Source organism: Schistosoma mansoni, chromosome 4 (assembly GCF_000237925.1).
Source record: "Schistosoma mansoni strain Puerto Rico chromosome 4, complete genome".
Classification (NCBI taxonomy): domain Eukaryota; kingdom Metazoa; phylum Platyhelminthes; class Trematoda; order Strigeidida; family Schistosomatidae; genus Schistosoma; species Schistosoma mansoni.
In genome coordinates, this window is record NC_031498.1 from 29,135,275 (window position 1) to 29,157,104 (window position 21,830).

The window sequence follows — 21,830 nt, forward strand, 5'->3', positions numbered from 1 at the left end:
CCGATTTCTTCTCACTTTGATGGAACTTTCTAATCTAACAGCACATAACCGACTGTTAATGGGGATCCAATCGATTAGTGCTGCCTCAGCCCTAGCGCTTAGTGCGACACCAACGCCAGCAAGACCAGACGAAGATGCCACAGGGTCCCCGGATAAGCGCACGTGGAACAAGCTTTTCGAGGCGACAGATGGAGAGCGGATTTGTAGTACTTCACTAGAGTCTTGAATACGGGTCTCGGATAGACAGCAAACATCAACATTAAGACTTTCTAAAGACATAGCCAGCCCTATCTGTTGTCCGATCTGCATTAGTGTGCGAACGTTGAAGGAAGCCAGCTTGAACGGCGTACGTGGTTTCAGAAAGACTGCTTCAGTATTCATAATCGGTAGAAGCATTCACTTTCAACCAGACAGTGACTGGAGATCGTTTAGATAGGACAGATTTTCCACCATGGGCGAGCTGCTGCATAAGTTGAAGAGTAAGGTTACACAAATTGGGGATAAAAGAGGGTGAGTTAGCGATATGGTAAATAATAATAATAATAATAAAGGTAATAATAATAATGTAAATTGTCTTGCTTATAATATGAGCAGGAATAGTATCGTCAATAAAATTCATCATTTCATTTATTTATGTTAAAACACTGCACTGAATTAAATTCACGTTGTTATTCAAAGATTGTTTCTGATTTCAGTTCCCTGCCGTACCTTTTGAAACGAAAATCAAATCAAATTCACTCGATCGAATGAAACTGTTGTAATTAGTTTTCGGAGAGGATCAAATAAAATGACTCCAAAACAAACGCATTCACATTTACTCTATTTCCTAAACTATTTTATTTATGTTAGTATACTACATAGCTAATGCGTTTTGTGTTTATGACTTGTGATTGCTAACAGTGACGCTCTTAATAGTGCACAACTGCGCGATATTTCAAAATATTGTCTGTAAATTATATACATCAATATTTAACATCTATTCGAAGCATCGCTCTAATGATGGCCCTAGCATAATAAAATTACTGACCAATTGTATTAAACAAACAGACTAAAGTATTCACTGTTTTCTCCAGCTGACGGTACATATCCAGAGGTGTAATACATCCCCCATCTTTATGATACGTAGAAACTCAGGCATTTTTGTTACTGATGGATGGATTATCTAAACAGATTATCATAAAAATGAAACATGCTCACCGTGCTTCAATATTGTCACGTACTAGCGAAACAAATGCAGAAACTTCTTGTTCACCAACACGTTTTTCAAGTAACTGTCGATTGTTATGCAACAAAGCTGTAATCGTCTCTGATGCTCTTATACCTAAGCCAATGTGAGTTTGCATCAAATTCAGATACTGTGCTAAATACTCCTAAAAAAAATGTAAAAAAGAACTCATTTCATATTTTTGTAAGTGTAGTATTAAACAATGTTTACAAAATTAAGGAACACTTTTTTTAAGTGAACCTGAATTAAACATTTTTTTAATCATATGTTACAGTATTGAAGTTGTCTAGGACTCATCTTTTGGTGATGTATTTTGTAAGCTGAAGCTTTCATTGTCATTTAGAACAATATTATCAGTGCCTACTTCAAATAAAAATGGAAATCTCTGAATTGGACCATAGACTCTCAATCAACTTGTCCCTTTGGTCTCTTTATTGAATGATTGTGCTTATGGGTTTTGTTTTATTCAGATTTGTTTATATTTACATTAATTGCAGTGTTAATCTGACCTCCCTAAAAGCGATCCATTGAATCGATGTCAAATAATCCACTGACCTGATTTCCACTCTTCTAGGAGTTTTCCAGAAATTCTGTGTTCAAATTTGTGTGTATAGTTGGTCATATGCGTCGATACGAGTGATAATATCCCGTATAACAAAACTTCTCACCCATATAATTGAGCTAGTAAGTAGATGAGATGTTCATCTTCTCCAATATAACCGCACCCACAGTCCATATGGTAAAATCCTGAACTGACTAAACCTTAAGATTTCAGAAGGACTTCTCTAAGTCTAGTACTTAAATTAATTAATTATCAATAGACATACCGACTTACATGTAAACTATCAGTCAATGAGAACCAAGAAAACCAAGCAGATAATCATATATCAAATGAATGGTGACAAATACCCATAAAAACGGTCATTAGAACGGATCGAATTTTCACTGATGTAAAAAGCCAAAAAACCTTAATTTCTGCTTGAATTCGACCTTAAAATAGTGTCCCAAACAACAACGAAAGCTTCACAAATAAACCACTCATTTGAGAGGACTTGGCAATATCAAATGCATCCACCTAGACTATAAATTTTATCTACCATGATTACAATGCAATAAAATGTGGATTGTTTTTATTTCAACAACTGGAAAATACAGTCATTCTATAACTAAAAATAAATGAGCACCTATATTTCTATCAGTTTATCTCGTCATAACTTCACAACCATACTGACAACGACAATGTGCTCACTAGTGACTAACATTGGTAGGGAATTTATGGAGTTCTGGTGAAAAGCTGTGTCCCGTGAAGCTAAACCGTATCGGTTTTGAGAAAATTGCCTACAAGAGACAGTAGAAGATGGCTATACAGTATTGTGGATGGGTTAAAATTAGACTTGTACACCATCGGACCTCAGCCCAATGGTCTAACGTATAACCGTCTGCGTACGAGGCCGATGGTCCTGAGTTGAATTCCTAGTTGCGAAGTCGTGGATGCACCTTGATGAGTAGTTCAACACTAGGACGAAACGGCCATTCAGTGCATCTAGGCTTTTAATAGTTGTCTAACTTAGATCGACTAGTTATTTCAGTGAAGCTAGGACTAATTGAAATATTCTACCATCTCAATAATAAAACAGTCGTTAAACCAATGATTTCCAAAATATTCTTTTTGATATTACAGAGATCAGAATTTGTATTGTAGTGGCTTAGCTTCATTAATCAATCACCTCGATAACCGTTATTATATAAATTTCCAACGGTGTTTGAAATCAGAAGGCGATATGAAGCAGCAACTAAAGTTTATTAGCGGATAGCACGGATAACAAATTTACAAGTACATTGGTTGAATATGGAGCAGAGAGGCGAACATGTGTGAGTGATCAAGTGCAGAGGCGAATTTATAGTCAAATCGAATCAAAGAGCGGATAGGTAAGGCAAAGTCTATTAATAGTATTCGAGCACATATATACATGGGGAAGACAACGACTCATTGAGATATATTTAAGAGATTAAAATTTAAGCTAGAGAGAGATATGTGCATAGGGTGTCACATGTGATCAAGCGTACACGTCCATGCAGATATGACAGTGATCATAATAACACAAAGAAATATGCGAATTGTTACTGTTCGAATAACATTGTCTGCTAAGTGGGATAATAAAAGGGACTAAAGAGATTTAACCATAATCGAGATTGATTGTAGGAGAGTTGGTAAAATACTATGGTACTTATCAATGTTCATCTCAAGTCTCAAACATAGAAATCTATGACACCCTATGTATCTAGATGAAGACTTAGTTTAAAAATTTCATCCTCTTCTATTGCCTACTTATAAGTAGAATGTCAAAACTAACGCTTATTTCCCAAGAAATATGCCTTACTCGATTTTTATTACCATTTTCATTTCACGTTTGAAGTATCATCAGTCCTAACCCAATATATATGAATAACATTTTAGCTATCTGAATGCATCTTTAGTTGTAAAAATATCAACACTACATTACAAAGAGTGAAGTAAATTCACTAATCAAAATATTTCTGATTAGAAACTCCAATTTTAACCAAGCTCACTCAACCAGTTATCTCATTTTATTCTTTATTACCCGAATTCTATATATACTTCCTCAATCATATCATCGCTTTATCCAAGCTTTAAAATCCTCTGTTACTTTCTTCGTTATTATTCATAAATTCCTTTCTTCATATGAAAATGAAACGAGACACTTCATCCTATCTTTTTAGATCTATTTGGATGTTAATCAATTTTGTTAAACCATGCCGAAACATGTTCCTACTAACTTCTGACCAAATTTATCCCTATGAATTCATACAAAGTTCAGTTTTGTCACTTACAACATTGATTGATTACACTTTGTCAAAATCTGATGAAAACTCAATCAAAGAAAGTGAATTTATGTTGCATGTGTACATTTTAGGTTAATAAAAAGGGAACAAAAAGCATGAAATTTTCTAAACCATAATTTAACTCCTCTGGGGGTTACTGACGGTCCCAAGCCCGGGTAAAGGAGGAGGGTTGGGCATGGGGTTAGCGACCCCATCCCGTAGAAAATCAACTCGCTAAAAAACGCTAACCAGAAAAAATCATTCAAACCATTCAAACTCTGCCCTGGGAGTAGAAGGAATAATTGTGACATCTCATGATGAAAGCCGAGTTTCTCTGGAAGTCATGAGGCCAATGCACCTTCTTACAACCAGAGCGACAATTTTTATAGGTACATGGAATGTCCGAACAATGTGGGAGACCGGCAGAGTCTTCCAAATTGCTGCAGAAATGAGAAAATACAACCTGGAGGTTCTTGGAATCAGCGAAACACATTCGACGTAGGTTGGACAACAACGACTGTCTTCAGGAGAACTTCTGTTATACTCCGGTCATGAAGAAGAAAATGCCCCACATACACAAGGAGTTGCATTGATGCTGTCCAGAAAGGCACAAAATGCACTTATTGGATGGGAATCTCATGGACCAAGGATCATCAAAGCCTCCTTCAAAACAAAGAGAGAGGGCATTACAATGAACGTCATCCAATGCTATGCGCCTACCAACGACTACGATGAAGACGCTAAAGACCAATTCTACGATAGGCTGCAGTCGATCTTTAAGAAGTGCCCAACCAAGGACCTGACAATTCTGATGGGAGATTTCAATGCTAAGGTTGGAAAGGACAACACTGGATACGAAGACGTCATGGGACAACATGAACTGGGAGAAAGGAACGAAAATGGTGAGAGATTTGCAAACCTATGTGCCTTCAATAAGCTGGTCATAGGTAACACAATATTCCCACACAAAAACATACATAAAGCCACTTGGATTTCACCGGATCACACTACACAGAATCAAATCGACCATATCTGCATCAACAAAAAGTTCAGGAGGACGATGGAGGAAGTGAGAACCAGGAGAGGAGCTGATATAGCATCCGATCATCATTTGCTAGTCGCCAAGTTGAAACTAAAACTCAAGAAGCACTGGACAACGGTGTGAACAACATCACAAAAGTTTAATACGGCCTTTCTTCGAGATGCTGACAAATTCAACAAATTCAACATAACCCTCAGCAACAGGTTCGAGGCCTTTCATGGTCTACTCAATGGAGAGGGGACTACCATGGAGAGCAACTGGAAAGGTATCAAGGAGGCAATCGTTTCAACATGTCAAGAGGTTCTGGGCCAAAAGAAGCACCATCACAAGGAATGGATCACTGTTGGTACACTGGATAAAATTGAAGCAAGGAGGAACAAGAAGGTAGCAATCAATATCAGCCGAACAAGAGCAGAAAAAGCCAAGGCACAAGCCGAATACACAGAGGCAAACAAGCAAGTGAAGAGGAGCATCAGGACCGACAAACGTAAATATGTGGAAGATTTAGCGATGACAGCGGAAAAGGCTGCAAGAGAGGGAAACATGAGACAACTGTATGATACAACAAAGAAACTTGCTGGAAATTACCGTAAGCCAGAAAGACCAGTGAAAAGCAAGGAAGGTAAAGTAATCACCGACATTGAAGAACAACGAAACAGGTGGGTAGAACACTTCAAAGAACTCTTGAATCGACCAGCTCCACTGAACCCACCCAACATCGAAGAAGCACCCACGGACCTCCCAATCGTTGTTGGCCCACCAACAATTGAGGAGAACAGCATGGCCATTAGACAAATCAAGATCGGCAAAGCAGCGGGACCAGTCAGCATCCCGGCAGAGGCACTGAAAGCAAATGTAGCAGCAACTGCCAAGATACTCCACATCCTCTTGAGTAAGATTTGGGATGAAGAACAAGTACCAATAGACTGGAAAGAAGGACTTCTCATCAAGATACCAAAGAAAGGCGATCTCAGCAAGTGCGACAACTACAGGGGCATCACTCTTCTCTCAATACCAGGAAAAGTCTTCAACAGAGTATTGTTAAACAGGACGAAGGATTCCGTAGACGCCCAACTTCGAGATCAACAAGCTGGATTTCGTAAGGATAGATCGTGCACAGATCAAATCGCAACTCTACGTATCATTGTGGAACAATCAGTCGAATGGAATTCATCACTCTACATCAACTTCATCGACTACGAGAAGGCATTTGATAGCGTGGACAGGACGACACTATGGAGGCTTCTTCGACACTACGGCGTGCCTGAGAAGATAGTCAATATCATACGGAACTCCTATGATGGACCAAACTGCCAAATCGTCCACGGAGGACAACTCACCGACTCATTCGAGGTAAAGACTGGTGTTAGGCAAGGTTGCTTACTCTCACCCTTTCTCTTTCTTCTGGTCATCGACTGGATCATGAAGACGTCAACATCTGGAGGAAAGCACGGAATACAGTGGACAGGCAGGATGCAGCTTGACGATTTAGACTTCACAGATGATCTGGCTCTTCTATCACAAACGCAACAACAAATGCAGGAGAAAACGACCAGTGTAGCAGCAGCCTCAGCAGCAGTAGGTCTCAATATAAACAAAGAGAAAAACAAGACTCTCTGATACAATACAATATGCACCAATCAAATTACACTTGATGGAGAAGCTTTGGAAGATGTGGAAGCCTTTACATATCTGGGCAGCATCATTGATGAACACGGTGGATCAGATGCAGATGTGAGGGCGCGGATCGGCAAAGCAAGAGCAGCATACCTGTAGTATCGGTGTATATGTTAAGCCCATATACTTTATTCCAGTTGCTGGCCAAGCCAATTCACCTGTACATTGAGTCATCTTTTGATCTTGTTAATCATTTGCTTATTAACCTTGACTATACTTTTATATGAGCGTATATGTGTGCACACTTCGTATCTTATTCATCATATGTCTGTCACTCATTTTTGTCTGACTATAAATGTTGATTAACGCTTGCTTAAATCGAGTTGGCTTCCCAGCCATCTCCAATACGCATTATCTTTCGCTTCGCTCTCGAGTTGGCTTCCCAGTCATCTCCACTGCATGTCATTTCCGCCTCGTTCGCTTCCTTCGCTTATTCGCCTGTTCACTCGCTCGTTATTATTCGCTCAGGTGTTGTTAACTTTCTGACCTGAGTTATTCGACAATAAACTGTAGTTGCTGCTATCCTTTGTCTTCTGATTTTACGCGCCGTTAAGATTAGAATTATATCGATTATCGAAACGAACGATTAACGAATCGCGACACTGCAGAATTGGAGGCCTCGCCGAACGAGCACGACGCAACATACCTACAACTGAAAAACATCTGGAGCTCAAAACAATTGTCAACCAACACCAAGGTTAGAATTTTCAATACAAATGTGAAGACAGTTCTACTGTATGGGGCGGAGACGTGGAGAACTACGAAAGCCATTATCCAGAAGATACAAGTGTTTATTAACAGCTGTCTACGCAAGATACTTCAGATCCGTTGGCCAGACACTATCAGCAACAAGTTACTGTGGGAGACAACAAACCAGATTCCAGCAGAGGAAGAAATCAGGAAGAAGCGCTGGAAGTGGATTGGGCACACTTTGAGGAAATCACCTAATTGCGTCACAAGACAAGCCCTCACACGGAATCCTGAAGGTCAAAGGAGAAGAGGAAGACCAAAGAACACATTACGCCGAGAAATAGAGACAGACATGAGAAGAATGAACAAGAACTGGATAGAACTAGAAAGGAAGGCCCAGGACAGGGTGGGTTGGAGAAAGCTGGTCGGCGGCCTATGCTCCATTGGGAGTAACAGGCGTAAGTAAGTAAGTAAGTACAATTTAACAAATCGAAATATTGAAAATATAACAAAAAAAGCTTAAAGAATGAACGATCTACAGAATACTAAGTACTTTTTTAAACTATTATTTTTATTATTGTAGGTAAAGATAGATAGTGGCTAGCAGTGGAATCCACTTTGACGCGCGTTTCGTCCTATTTGGGACTCGTCAGCTGGATGTACCTGCATCTCAGAGTTGTTCATTTTATTTCATTTTTTATTTAAACACATAAATATTGGTACAAGGAAGCACCAGATATATATGCGCCTCACAAATCTCATTTGATTTGTGTGAGGGCTGTCATACTGCTCAGGTGACCAAATCGAAGCAGGTGGTTTCCTTGGGGGGCCACACCCAGAGCCTTTGACCTAAAGGTCTGATCCACAAGGCAGTGGAGCATCGTAAGGAAATGAAGTCCCATGGTAGCCGATGACCAACGATTGATTCGTACGCAATTTGTTCCCTCAGGATACTGGAGCCCATGTGCACCAATGGTTTGTAATCAGGGTTTTCCAACTTCCCTAAGTGGATTCGCCGTGTCCACCAACCCAGTTAAAGCGCCAGACATTCGCTTTTCATCCTCTCAATTTTGTAAACAACAGTGATGCCACGAGAAGGCAGTGAGTATGACTTCCCTGACAGATGCTATATACGCGTGCCCATGTGACAGCATTTGGCGAGGGAGAACGGACTCTCCCCACTCTCGGCCGTATCAGGGGATTGGGGACTCAATGGGAAGACTCAAACAAACAATACTAATTGAACTTATTATTATTATTATTTATTTACTTAGTGATCTATAAAATACAAAAAAAAACGAATGATACCACTTTTTTTTAAATGTTACCTGATTTTTTCTATAACCATGTTGTGATAATGTAAGTATTCGATAACAAAGATTTCCAACAGTTTGCCAGGCTAGTATTTCATTTTTTTCATCTAAATAAACATTTTGTTGTTGTGTATCCATTGTGTTTGATTGTGTTTCATGTAGAATAGATAGTAAAGAAATATCTGGTTTCCAAATTAAAATATTTGAATTAATTAAATGATTATTGACAATGGATGTTGATTGTTTTGGTAAATTGCTAATCATTTTACTGTTTAATATTTTAATTATCTAAGGTAAATAATAAATGTAATAAATGGTTGTAAGATTAGATGTCAATACTAAACAAGAATAGAATCAAAGTAAATATAGAAACGTTAAAATAAAATTTATGAATGAGTGTCAAGCTGATTCCATGATAAAAACTGGAAAGGATTGCCCACGACAGAGTTGGATGGGGAATGGTGATGGGCGGCCTATGCTCCTCCACAAGGGGTAACAGGCGTAAGTAAGTAAGTGATTCCATGATCAATAGAGAAAGTCACCGATGAAGGCAGTATGACCATTAATTTATTTTTGGATTATGTGTTATTGATGTTATCTATAAAGACAATGAAAGCCCCAGGATTAAACTATCTGACACAAACAGAACACAATATCTGTCAAAAGGAACACAACAACTAATCAGTACTCTTCCCTTGTGATTTTGTTGATTATTATCATAACACTCCATATTTCGATAATCATTAACTAATCATGTACCTTTAAATAAAACCTAAAAAACTGTTCAGTAGTGTTTGATGGTAAATGTCAAAGTTCGATTTAGACAGTTACCTATTAAAACTCTAACTAAATGATTCTCTAAAGAAATTAGTTAAAAAATAATACAAATCTTCGTAAACAATCAATTAAATATGAAGAATATCAGCTACTACTTACAAAATGTAGTAAAATTAATGTTAACTGTTTATTTAAATCCGATGAAAACATTCATTTATTATGAAAATTTTATAGATCTAACTTCGGCCTACTTCAGCAAACTAGGAAATGAACTGTCCCTAATTGTGAAAAAAATACAACTAGTGAGGGTTTTGAGATTCGTATGCCTTAGGTTTATCTAATATAACTCATTAATCTATATACGCACTATATTAGTAGCCAAAGAATGAATGTGATTACCATATTGCAGACGATTCTGAGTTATATCACCCATAGTATCTAACTATTGGCTACGAAAATCGCTTTTACCCCAACCTGATCTAAACCTACCAACACGATTCGGTTTCACTGTCAACTTTATTTTGACCGACATATGCAACCAGTATAGCCTAGAGATGGGTACTTAAACCTATACATAATACATGAATTATGTTATTTTTACATATTTGTTTTTGGAAATGATCTTTACAACGAAGCGAAATACACAATTGTTTTTTGGACATTATTCTCATTAGTATTAACTAATTTCATCCTCCTATATTGCCTACTTATAAGTAGACTGTCAAAACTAACGGGTTTTCTGAAGAAATATGCTTTACTCAATTTTTATTACCACTTTCGTTTCATGTTTGAAGTTTTATCAGTCCTAACCCAAAATACATGAATAACATTTTAGCTATCTGAGTGTTTCTTTAATTATACAAATATCGGCACTACATTACAAACGGTGAAGTAAATTCACTACTCAACTATTTTCTGATCAGAAACTTCGTACGTACTTACGAAGTTCTACGTTGTGACTGACTGACTAACTAAAAACAAATAAATATGATAAACAACTTGTAATTGACTTTGTTTGATTCAAAAGCATTGATATTTCAAGGACTTTTCACTCAACATTATGATATTTTACCGAAGATAGACTCTTGAGAGAGATGAATTAATAGTAGTGGGTCACATAGAAAAACTTAAACCCTGACAGTAATAACTTGAATTCACTGCCTAGTAAGTGACCTATAAACATTTTTTAAAAATGAGGTCCATAATTAATTTCGTTTGTATATTGAATATTTTGTATCCATAAAACATAAGTTTTGTTAATTGTACCATGTTAACAATCACTTGTTCACAATTTTATCAGTATAATCGATTGATTAATAAATTCACAGTTTACACTCGAATCATTCAACTCCGATCATCATACATTGATTGAATGTAATCAGTACTGAAGGGTAGTCAATAATGACATTGATTACTATTCAATAACCGATAATATGATCATTACAATTTACACCAGATTACGTAATCAATAACTAATATTTAGGTTTTGAATAAAAAGATAAGATTATTTAATAATTCATATAAATATAAAAGTTGAAATCCAGTTGTAATAGGAACAATAGAATTATGTTTGATAGTCGATGAAGATTACATCTATCACTCGTCAGTAAAGTGTACCTCCAATTTTGAGGGAAATGATGTTCCCTGTGAGATTTGAACTGTGTTACAAAGCCTTATAATTTGGAATGCTATCACTGAATTATCTGAGTGGTAGTAAAAGAAGTATGTTAACAACATGAATAGGCTAATAATTCATTTCTATTCAGTGTGTGTCATACTATTGTTAATAATTAAAAGTTAGTTAGTTGATTAATCTTTGACTGAATCGTAGTTATACACTGTTGAATAGCTTCAAACTGATGTGAAACAACCGTTTAGTACTATATGGTTTTTAGCAGTTCAAAAGCTTAAGTTAGTCTGTGATGAAAACTAAATAGAAAAAGAGAATAAGTGCTCTGGTGCAAGACTGGTAGGTCCTGGGTTCGAATCTCGCGAGTGCAGGATCGTGGATGCGCACTGCTGAGGAGTCCCATAATAGGACGAAACGGCCATCCAGTGCTTGCAGGTTTTCCATGGTAGTCTAGCTTCAATTGACTCATGATTTCAACTATGAAAAATAAACATAATTATTCTAAAATAAATACGAACTATTCATGAAATATGTAGTATGTTTTTTTTTTACTTGTGCAATAATATTGTGTTCACGTAATAATTTCTGTCTATCCCGTAAGCCTATTTCATTTTGTATAGTTGGATTGGTCGACTCAAATGTTAAACGTGTATTCCCATTAAGAAACATTACTAATTCTGATAGAATAAATATAAGTGATCTGTAATTCAAAACAAAAACAAAAAACTCAAATGAACATTTTCTTGAAAAAAACATAGAAATTGGTTCATACTAATGAGAATAATGTGTATTTAGCTTCGTTGTAAAGATCATTTCCAAAAACAAATATGTAAAAATAACATAATTCATGTATTATGTATAGGTTTAAGTACCCATCTCTAGGCTATACTGGTTGCATATGTCGGTCAAAATAAAGTTGACAGTGAAACCGAATCGTGTTGGTAGGTTTAGATCAGGTTGGGGTAAAAGCAATTTTCGTAGCCAATAATTAGAGACTATGAGTGATATAGCTCAGAATCGTCTGCAATATGGTAATCACATTCATTCTTTGGCTTCGCCTAGATTCTAAGTTTCTAGATTGTTTTATAGTTTATCCATACATTCCTTCTAGATCATATCTTCCATGCTTAATCTTTTTTACTACGATTTATATCAATTATGTTTGTACAACTCTGGCATCTAGTTGCGTTTAAGTAGTTTGTTAACTTCAATCGACGTACATATATGCCATATAGTACTTTTTATATGAATGACTAACTGGCTGACTAATGGAAAGACCAAAAAAGATGTCATGGAGTTTAATCTCGCAAAATTCTGGTTGAAAGGAGAGTACTTCAGCTACGAGGCCGCTGCAACTTAATCAAAGATTTTTATTGAAGCCATGGAACTAGTTCTGGATAATTTTTTACACTATGTGTATTTCTATGTGCAAGAAAACACAACAACGCTATTTCCAAAAATACATAGATATTCGGCACAATAAGCTTTTCAAACCCAGGATTTAGAAATCTGTTTTGAAACTATTTTATGATTTAAACTATAAAGTTAAGGACTATTTAAAAGTAATCAAAAATGAAGTGTTGATCACTAGGATTTTAACGTGTACGAAGAGATATTTACTTTTATTACACATATAATGATCATTTATAAACTTAAAACGATGCTAACTATTCACCCATACCATTATTTATATCTAAGTCCAAAAATGGAATTGTGTAACTGCATTTGTGAAGTGACTTAGTGATAAGAGTGCATAACTTTTAAATACATAGTCATAGGTACGAACTCCATCCTGCTTAATCTGGCTTGTGTGGTGGGATAGTATTATGAGTCTTCATAAAAAGTGTGATTTCAAGCTGAGTCCAAGAGCATGTACACGAGAACTGAGTGACACTACCCAAAATGGCTATGGACTTTGTCTAATATAAACTCATTAAGGGAAAATGACGAGCTTCCCCGGCAATATTCTCAAATACCATGTTTGTGAAATCTATGACATACAAACTGATTGACACGGCTGACTACTTTTTTAGAACGAAAATGAAGATACTGGTTAAAAAAGGACCTTTCCGGGTTCAGAATTCTGTTCTAAGTGGAAAAATTTAAAAGAAATTTACAATAAACCAAATAAGAAATAAACTTATACGACAATTAACAATCAAATAACTGATTTTTACCTCATTTGAGTTTCTGTCAACTTCCCATGGTCATTCAACATACAGAGAATAGCTCTAAGTGCTTTGAAAGAGTCGCTGGCAAAATCCAAATCTCTCACAACATTCGCTGGTACAGGAAGAATAGCGAATACTTCTTTGTTATCTTTAAACGAAGTAAGATGAAGCTACAGAATTTAATTCAGATTCAAAAAGTATTCATCCGTTAATATTGTCACGAAATATCAATGGTAATTAGTATTATTAATTATAAATTCCCATTCTGAGATAGTGGAGAAGATTTGTAGCTCAGGTGTGTGATTTTGATGGAGTTTTGTTCTCTGAGTTGGATGGTTTGGTCGTGGAGCTTTCATCGTCCTTCTGAACGAAATCATCAGCACAAACACTTCACTTCTACCCGAAGTTTGTGCTGATGATGTCGTTCAGAAGGACGATGAAAGCTCCACGACCAAACCATCCAGCTCAGAGAACAAAACTCCATCAAAATTCCCATTCTTTTTATACTAAATAAAACCAAATAATTGTTATCGTAAATTATGATAAATTCCTCTGAGGTAGAACGCTATGATTCTTAGCTTACACCATGCTTTGGACAAATAATCCTTCTAAATAACATCAACACTTCTATCTTAATTTTGTACTAATGACGTTACTGAAAGGGGAAATGAAAGCTTTAAGACTGAACCAGACAGCTCAGAGGACATAACTCTATCAAAACCATCGTTACTTACTCACTAAGATTTGTTACCTCTCGTTGAGCAAAAGTCCCCGACCAGTATTCTCCAACCGACTCTGTGCTGGGTTCTCCTTTCCAGCTGTTCTCAAGTACTATCCATTCTTGTGATGTGTGCTTTTGATTCCTGGCACAATGTGTTCTTTAATCTTCCCCTATTCTTTTAGCCTTGAGGATTCCAACTTATCACCTTCCTTGTGATACAGTTTGATAAAAACCATCCTGCTGAGCCATAAATCATCCCCCACCATCTCCATTCATTTCGAATTTACTAAACTCGTGATGATTAAATCTCGCACATTATTTATCGATTTATTGTGAAGAATCATGGACATATGACTAGCTAGAATAAATATGTTTCATTTATCATCAATAAAAATGTATCCTTACGATAACTTGTATTTCAAACTTTAACATTCTTGCATACTAACAGTCGTTTGTTTCAAACATCTATTCTGAATTTATACGCTGATTATTTTTAAAAATACATTAGGACTGCAGTGTTTAAAATACAACAAAAACCTGAAAATAGATATTTGTAAACGAACTAGTTAATATCCACTAATGATATTCAGTGCAATTTTGAAGACCTTACTTAATCTATTGATAAACCATGTGGAAACTAACTCAAATACCTGAATATACAGCTATTTCATAAATAATTTTAGGTGAAGGGAAACAGAGCTGATGAAGAATTATCTGAAACAAGCTTAATAGACATGGGTTTTAAAACAAATTAAAAGTTGGATTAACGATTTTATTCTTATTTATTACTGTTTTGTATCTATTTATATCTTCAGATCTATATTTTATTCGAACGGACTTATTAATTTCACTACCCTGTCAGCGGCAAAATAGAGTGTATTTCTTAAGGTATCACCGATTGTTATCTACCTAAAATAGCCCTTAAAATGCAGAACCAAATCAAAAGATAAGAGAGTACAATTATCCAATACTTAATGAAATGTACAAACCTTGTACATAATAGGCTTATCTGCATCAGTGTCAATAAGAATTTCGCTAGCTTTAATCCACATTCGTGAGGCTGTATGACAAATACGTACAAATGCATTATTTGGTATAAATCCATCACTTTCTTTATAATGACTTGTTGAATCCATCTCGAAAACAGTTTCATATGTTGGTTCTTTGGATAAAGTTAGAAAGGATTCGATACAACCATCATCTTGCTCTTGTTTAGAAAAAGCACCTTGTTCTCCAGATTTATTGTTTATTTTGATAATCTTAAATAAAGAATTTCAAATGATACATGAAACACTTCATTATTATCAAAATATCAAGAAAAACACTAATATTCTAACAGAACCTGGAATTTAGTCTTTGGATATCAGGAAAAATTAGTGTTTTAAACAAACACCATCTCTAAGTCAAGACATGAATTAATTTCCAAGTTACTGTTTATTACCTTTGAAAAGTGGAAGATGATTAGTGAGGAGAACCATCAAAAAATGACCTGAGTACCGAGGTGACATAGTGTGATGATAGGCATCCTCGTAGCTTATTATGTGTAGCAGTACTGGTTGAGGAATCAACGGTACAATCTGGACAAAATGTAGTTGGAGAGTTAAAATTTGTGACATAGTAGTTAGGAACTAGATGGTTAAACTTGAGCTCTATTAGGTAGACTTAGAAGCTTTTCCCCTAGTCTCTTGTATTTTACTTACCATGATAAATTTGGTTGATGACAACAGTACTATTTCAGTTAGGGAAAGTAAAAGAGAAAAGATATAATTTAATAATTTACTACGATTATTTCTAATTTAATCAGTAACAGAAAAACCTTACCTTAGGACAGAGATATAGTCCAGTGATTAAATGTTTTAAACGAAATAAACTGTTCCAGTGTCCAGCTCCAGTACGCCTACAATCCGAATGAATTACCTAGTAAAAGCAAACATAATTAGGAATGAAGCGAGATTTTCTACGAAATGTTAATCGATATTAATTTGATTGTGTCCAACATATATTCAGACTCATACATTGATTCATCTCTCAGATGATCGTGGCTGTATAGAGAAAACAATCTACTTCCAAATAAAAAAACGGTTCGATACGTTTAAAACCCTATAAGCTACATATTACAAGTACCTCTTTAGCAATACAATTATGATAGTCCGCGTACTCACTGGAAAATAAGACCAATAAAATTTTCAAGGTCACTTATGTTCAGGAACTGGGTGAGGTTTCAACCACAGATGCCAACTGATAGCTACAGTAAATGTACAATTTATATCAAATATATGTACCATCTACATTCTTCACCATCATCTAAACATAACCATTATGCATTTCGATCATCTTTACATAAATTACGTCTTTCTGGTTGTCAATTAGGACGAAGAAATTAAATACAAAGTTTTGGAGCCAGTATCTTTCGGTGCCCAGAATCATTCTTAAACTTTGTCCCGTTCATCTTAATTCATCACATCTAAAGAGGAAATATATTTTGTATGTCGTTGACAAACTTTTAAACGATTCACAAATACAATGACGTTTTTATGTAAACACAGTAAATTAAATATAACAGTAAACTTAAGACATTTTATAACATTACTACAAATAAGGATACACATTCGAAAACGATGCATGAAGTTAAGATCAATAAGCATTAAACGAAACACTACTATTTACTCGGATACAGCAAATATACATCAACCTACAATAATATTTGAATATATAACTAAAAATTCGGCATTTGATAAGGAACCTTGGATGTATTTCTTGTTGTCTTATTATTCCTACTCAGATACACCTTCCAGGTGCTAATGTTTTTCAGGAAACGTATTCCTAATATGATCACCTAATAGAACCAAGACACAATCAACAATAGTACCAACGAATCTTTCAAAAGGGTTCTTCTATCAGCAGAACCTAATCTGTGTCATTTATTTTTACATTAACTCAGCTACCCCGATAAGAAACTAGACTCTGTAGCATATGAGACCCTTAATAAAAGTATTCACTGCCTTCCCAATAACCCTGTAAACCGCTTCTTAGCAGTAGACAAGAAAAATTAGTTGGAAAAGTTATTCTAGTTTTGACCGACGATGATGCAATGTAAACTCCATGAGTATTCACTGGAATTCTGAGGTGTTCCACTATTTCATCCACTAAAGCTGTAAGTTACGGAGCTTGAAAATTTTAAAATGATGGTTTGAAACATGCTTTCTGAATAATCCTAGTCGAATTTATGAAAACAATGCATTTTCTGACATTTTACTTACAAATAAAATATAACAGTTTGTAAAAAAATAGCGAAATTAGTCAACATAGTTTAATTTACGCAACTGTATCTTCGGCGACAGCTCAAAATTACATATTACAAAAAAACAAAACATTACTGAGCATAAAGCTATTAATATTATTATTTAAACACATAAATATTGGTACGAAGGGGCACCAGATACATATATGCCACACAAATCTCATTTGATTTGTGTCAGGGCTGTGATACTGCCCGAGTGCCCAAACCGAAGCAGGTGGTTTTCTTAGGGGGCCACACCCAGAGCCTTTGACCTAAAGGCCTGACCTACGAGGCAGTCGGTGACCAACGATTGATTCATACACCATTTGTTCCCTCAGGATGCTGGAGCCTATGTGCACTATTGGTTTGGAATCAGGGTTTTTCAACTCCCCTAGGTGGACTTTCTGTGTCCATCAACCCGGTTAAAGCGCCGGACATTCGTTTTTCGTCCTCTCAATTTCGTAAACAACAGTAATGTCACGAGAAGGCAATGAGTAGGAGTTCCCTGGTAGGGGCTATATACGCGTGGCCATGTGTGAGCATTTGGAGAGGGAGAGCGGACTTTCCCCACTCTCGGCCGTATGAGGGCATTTGGGAGCTAGCATAAAGCTAAAGAATTAAGTATGTGGTAAAATAGATTATTCAACTAAAAAACCACTTCACTTTGAAATAACAGTTAGATAAATGTGAACAATACAGATGTCATGAAAACTTTACATTTTCTAATTAACAAATGTGTCTTTTAAAACCTTCGATAAAAGGAAAAATTATAAAAATCATGTTAGTCGACTAACCTCAACCTCCCATAATGCTTTTGAACTTTTGGCCGTAGTGGTAGCCGCTCGAAATGTGGTACGCAAAAATACATATAATTCATTTTCATATTCATCACAAGTGAGAAATTTTTCTGCTTCGCTATGAAACAATCTGATGACATCACCCTAAAATTTAAATCAATGGCATCCAAGTTTCACACTGATTACACCATAAAAATCCTTTTTCATAATGTAGTTAAGATAATATGATGATCGAATCAATAATTACAAACAAAAGAACAATACAATACATTATCTTACGTATGTGAATTCAGGAGAATGTCCCTAGTTTCCTTTGAAATTGCACCAAAATCTTCAATTGGTGACTACGATTATTTTGTTTTAGAATTAATCACCCAGACTATGTAATGAGAGATAAGCTTAATCTATAGAACTAATACAAAGACTTTGCTCAAACTATTGTATTTACATAGAACTGGTACTGATTAAAACGACTAAATGTAATATTACAAAGTTAAATTATTACACAATCCAGTTTTATTGTATCATGGAATCTTCAGATGAAATTCATTATAGGTTGCAAATTAAACGTATCTGACCGACCAATAATTAAAGTAGGCTATAATGTAACTCAATTATACCCCAAATAAAGTTACTAGGTTTCAGACGTACAACAACAATAGGAAATCAATTCATGCAATAAAAATTAGCTGAAATAAGCATGTAAAAAATATACAATTGAATGTGAAGAACTACACTTAGAAACCTTAGAAAGCTACTTCATCTATACTATTGATAACACTTAATAACGCGAATGTCGAGGGTAACTCCGCCTGTAGCTCTTCTAGAGTTACTGCCGGTCCCGAGCCCGGGTAATGGAGGGAGGTTGAGCATGAGGTCGGTAACCCCATCCCATAGAAAACAAATATTGCTAAAATAACGCCAACCAGATTGAACAAACTATAACCATAATTAGTAATCTTCAAGCTCCCTAAGTATCAAAACTTAATAGCAAGTGATTTCATATCCACAAGGCACTTTGATTTTCAGCGACTTTTTAAGATCCTATTTTACAACAGCTAATATTATATGTTGGACAGATGTTAGCTTATGAAATATATCACCTAATAAACTGTCCAAAATGAATCAAAAGTATTTGTAATTCTCCCCAAAATATTTCGGCAGTTAATTTCAATGTTGATATAAATCTAGTTTATTTATCTTAAAGTGATTGTGGTGTGGGCTATTGATATCGACATAAGTAGTATATGGTGATGGTCGGGCATTGAATGTATTTCAGTAGAAGATCGATAAGGCGAGAACAGGAACGGCACTCAATTGGTACGAAAATGCATGGACAATTATAATCGGAGACTATGGATAGATACATGCAGTAGAAACAGTCAAATTGAGACAATTAAATGTTATTTTGCAAATTAACTGTTCACTATATAGTTCTCATATTTTAATGAGATATTCTATAATGTTGTGCTAAAATCTATTTGATTGTCCCCCACTCGTGTTTTTGTTCACTGATCACTTATGAACGTGTCATTGTATCTGATAGTACTCCCTATAACCAACAAATGTGTATATAGATCTTATTGAAACAAATTAACTTCTAGATGGAATAAATTAATTTCACCTAATTATTATGATTTATACAGAAATGAAATGAAACAACCATTAGTTAATTATAAAGATAACAATAAGTAACTTAAATATAATGAACTGTAAACATTACCCCTTTCAATATATGTTCTAAATTATCTTGATAACTCAAATAAAGATTAATTTGCCAGCTGGTATTATTATTATTATCACTATTATTATTATTATTAATTCCATGAGGATCAGTATCAGACATTAATTTATGCTGTTTAGGATTTGAATTAAGTTGTTTAATGTTCAATGCACAACCAGCACGACAAGCAAATAGAGTCACTTTATCTCCAATCACAACCTATGAATTATAATTTCAGAAAAAAAATAGTTTATTATTCAAGTGACTTTTAAAACATCTAGATGTTTTGTATTATATAATGAGATTTATTATCGGGATTACTAGAATAAATGATCATTCACAAGTTATTGTAAAAGGTTTGTACTTATTCGTGTTATCACACAAACATACATAAATAAAGCTCGGAATAGTTATCCATCACTTAATTTCTGTCGAATACTTTTTTTCATAGTTGAAATCATGAGTCAATTGAAGCTAGAACACCATGGAAAACCTGCAAGCACTGGACGGCCAACTCGTCCTATTATGGGACTCCTCAGCAGTACGCATCCACGATCCCCCACTCGCGAGATTTGAACCCAGGACCTACCAGTCTCGCGCCAGAGCACTTAACCGATAGACCACTGAGCCGGCCGGCATCCAACGGTGTTAATGTCTAACTTCAACCAATCCACGAAGTTTGAGCAACCGTTCACCAATTGTCTTCAGTGAGTTGTTATCTCATAACAGACGTGTTTTGAACTCCACTGGTCACTGCTTCCCACTAGAACTCAAGGAAACGTCCCTTGAAGTCAGTCACTAGTGAGCATATGATTATAGATCAGAATGGGTTTTGTGGAGATATCAGTATTTTCACAGTTGAAATCATGTATGTATTAAATTCTTTTTTCTAAAACTTCACTTATTTAGAGTTATTTAAATAACAACTTGATATCATCTAAAGTCAGCAAATTAAATAGGGACTAATAATGAATTGTAAATAATGACCTTATTCATAAATTGGGAAATATTAATTACTGTTTCTTAAACTAATGTCTTAAAATTTAAGACTTAATTCTACAATAGAATAATGAATGAGTAGTTTTGACTAGTCACAATGGAAAAAAAACTATCTCTCAACATACCAACAAAATGATGTAAAAAAAATCATGACCAAATAGATAAACATCATTCAGGATAGATACTAATCAAAAAGATTGATGATAGTTTCGTTTCTTAACTCACCGGATCACCTATTTGTTTGTGTTTGTATGATGGTTGAATGATAAACCATGATTCATCACCTTGATATTCTTCCAAAGTAAAACGCACAGAAGCATCTTTAAATTCAGGAGATAATTCCTTTTTAGCTCGAAGTATTTTATTTGATTTTACATGAAGAAGCTAAAAATGTTAAAAGAGAGAAAAAACTACCTTTCATGTTAACACGTTTGGTAAATTGCAATGAGAGAACAATAAAACTATCAATAACTATAACATTTGATTATATTGACTGTAAGATATTTAGAATTGAATTCATCAAATAGTATGGTCAAATAACTCAGTATGTTATATAAGCAAAGATGGATAGTGACTAGCAGTGAGATCCAGGACGCGCGTTTCATCCTATTTGGGAGTCGTCAGCTGGATGTACCTGTATCTCAGAGTTGATGTTCACCACTGCTAGTCACTATCCATCTCTGCTTATAATACTTGTGAATTAAGGCTATATCGAGGCAATACGCACAGTATGCACATATACCAATTAGAGACTGACCAGTTGCAGTCCTAACATATCGATAGGAAGATTCAAACAAACAATACTAAATGATTTTAGTATGCTATAGTTGATTCTTTTCTACGTGATATGCTGAAGATAATGTTTGTTATTTCTACTGTTACGTTCCCTGATTCCAAAGTTTCCTAGTCATGCTGACAACACCAATTACAATAATTAACAT

The 21,830-nt window shown here is 35.3% G+C and overlaps 1 protein-coding gene across 1 annotated transcript in view; it reads right to left on the reverse strand.

The window, feature by feature from the left end:
- Smp_151860 (putative inositol 1,4,5-trisphosphate receptor) overlaps positions 1–21,830 on the reverse strand; it is a gene marked incomplete at both ends in the record, with an annotated part of 77,648 nt that overhangs the window by 44,001 nt on the left and 11,817 nt on the right. Inside the window, 7 exons of the mRNA XM_018797419.1 lie at positions 1,198–1,370; positions 8,807–9,079; positions 15,080–15,349; positions 15,912–16,007; positions 18,165–18,311; positions 19,891–20,109; positions 21,115–21,273. Of these exons, the coding sequence (XP_018652463.1) occupies positions 1,198–1,370; positions 8,807–9,079; positions 15,080–15,349; positions 15,912–16,007; positions 18,165–18,311; positions 19,891–20,109; positions 21,115–21,273 (1,337 nt within the window). The remainder of the gene's footprint in view (positions 1–1,197; positions 1,371–8,806; positions 9,080–15,079; positions 15,350–15,911; positions 16,008–18,164; positions 18,312–19,890; positions 20,110–21,114; positions 21,274–21,830) is intronic.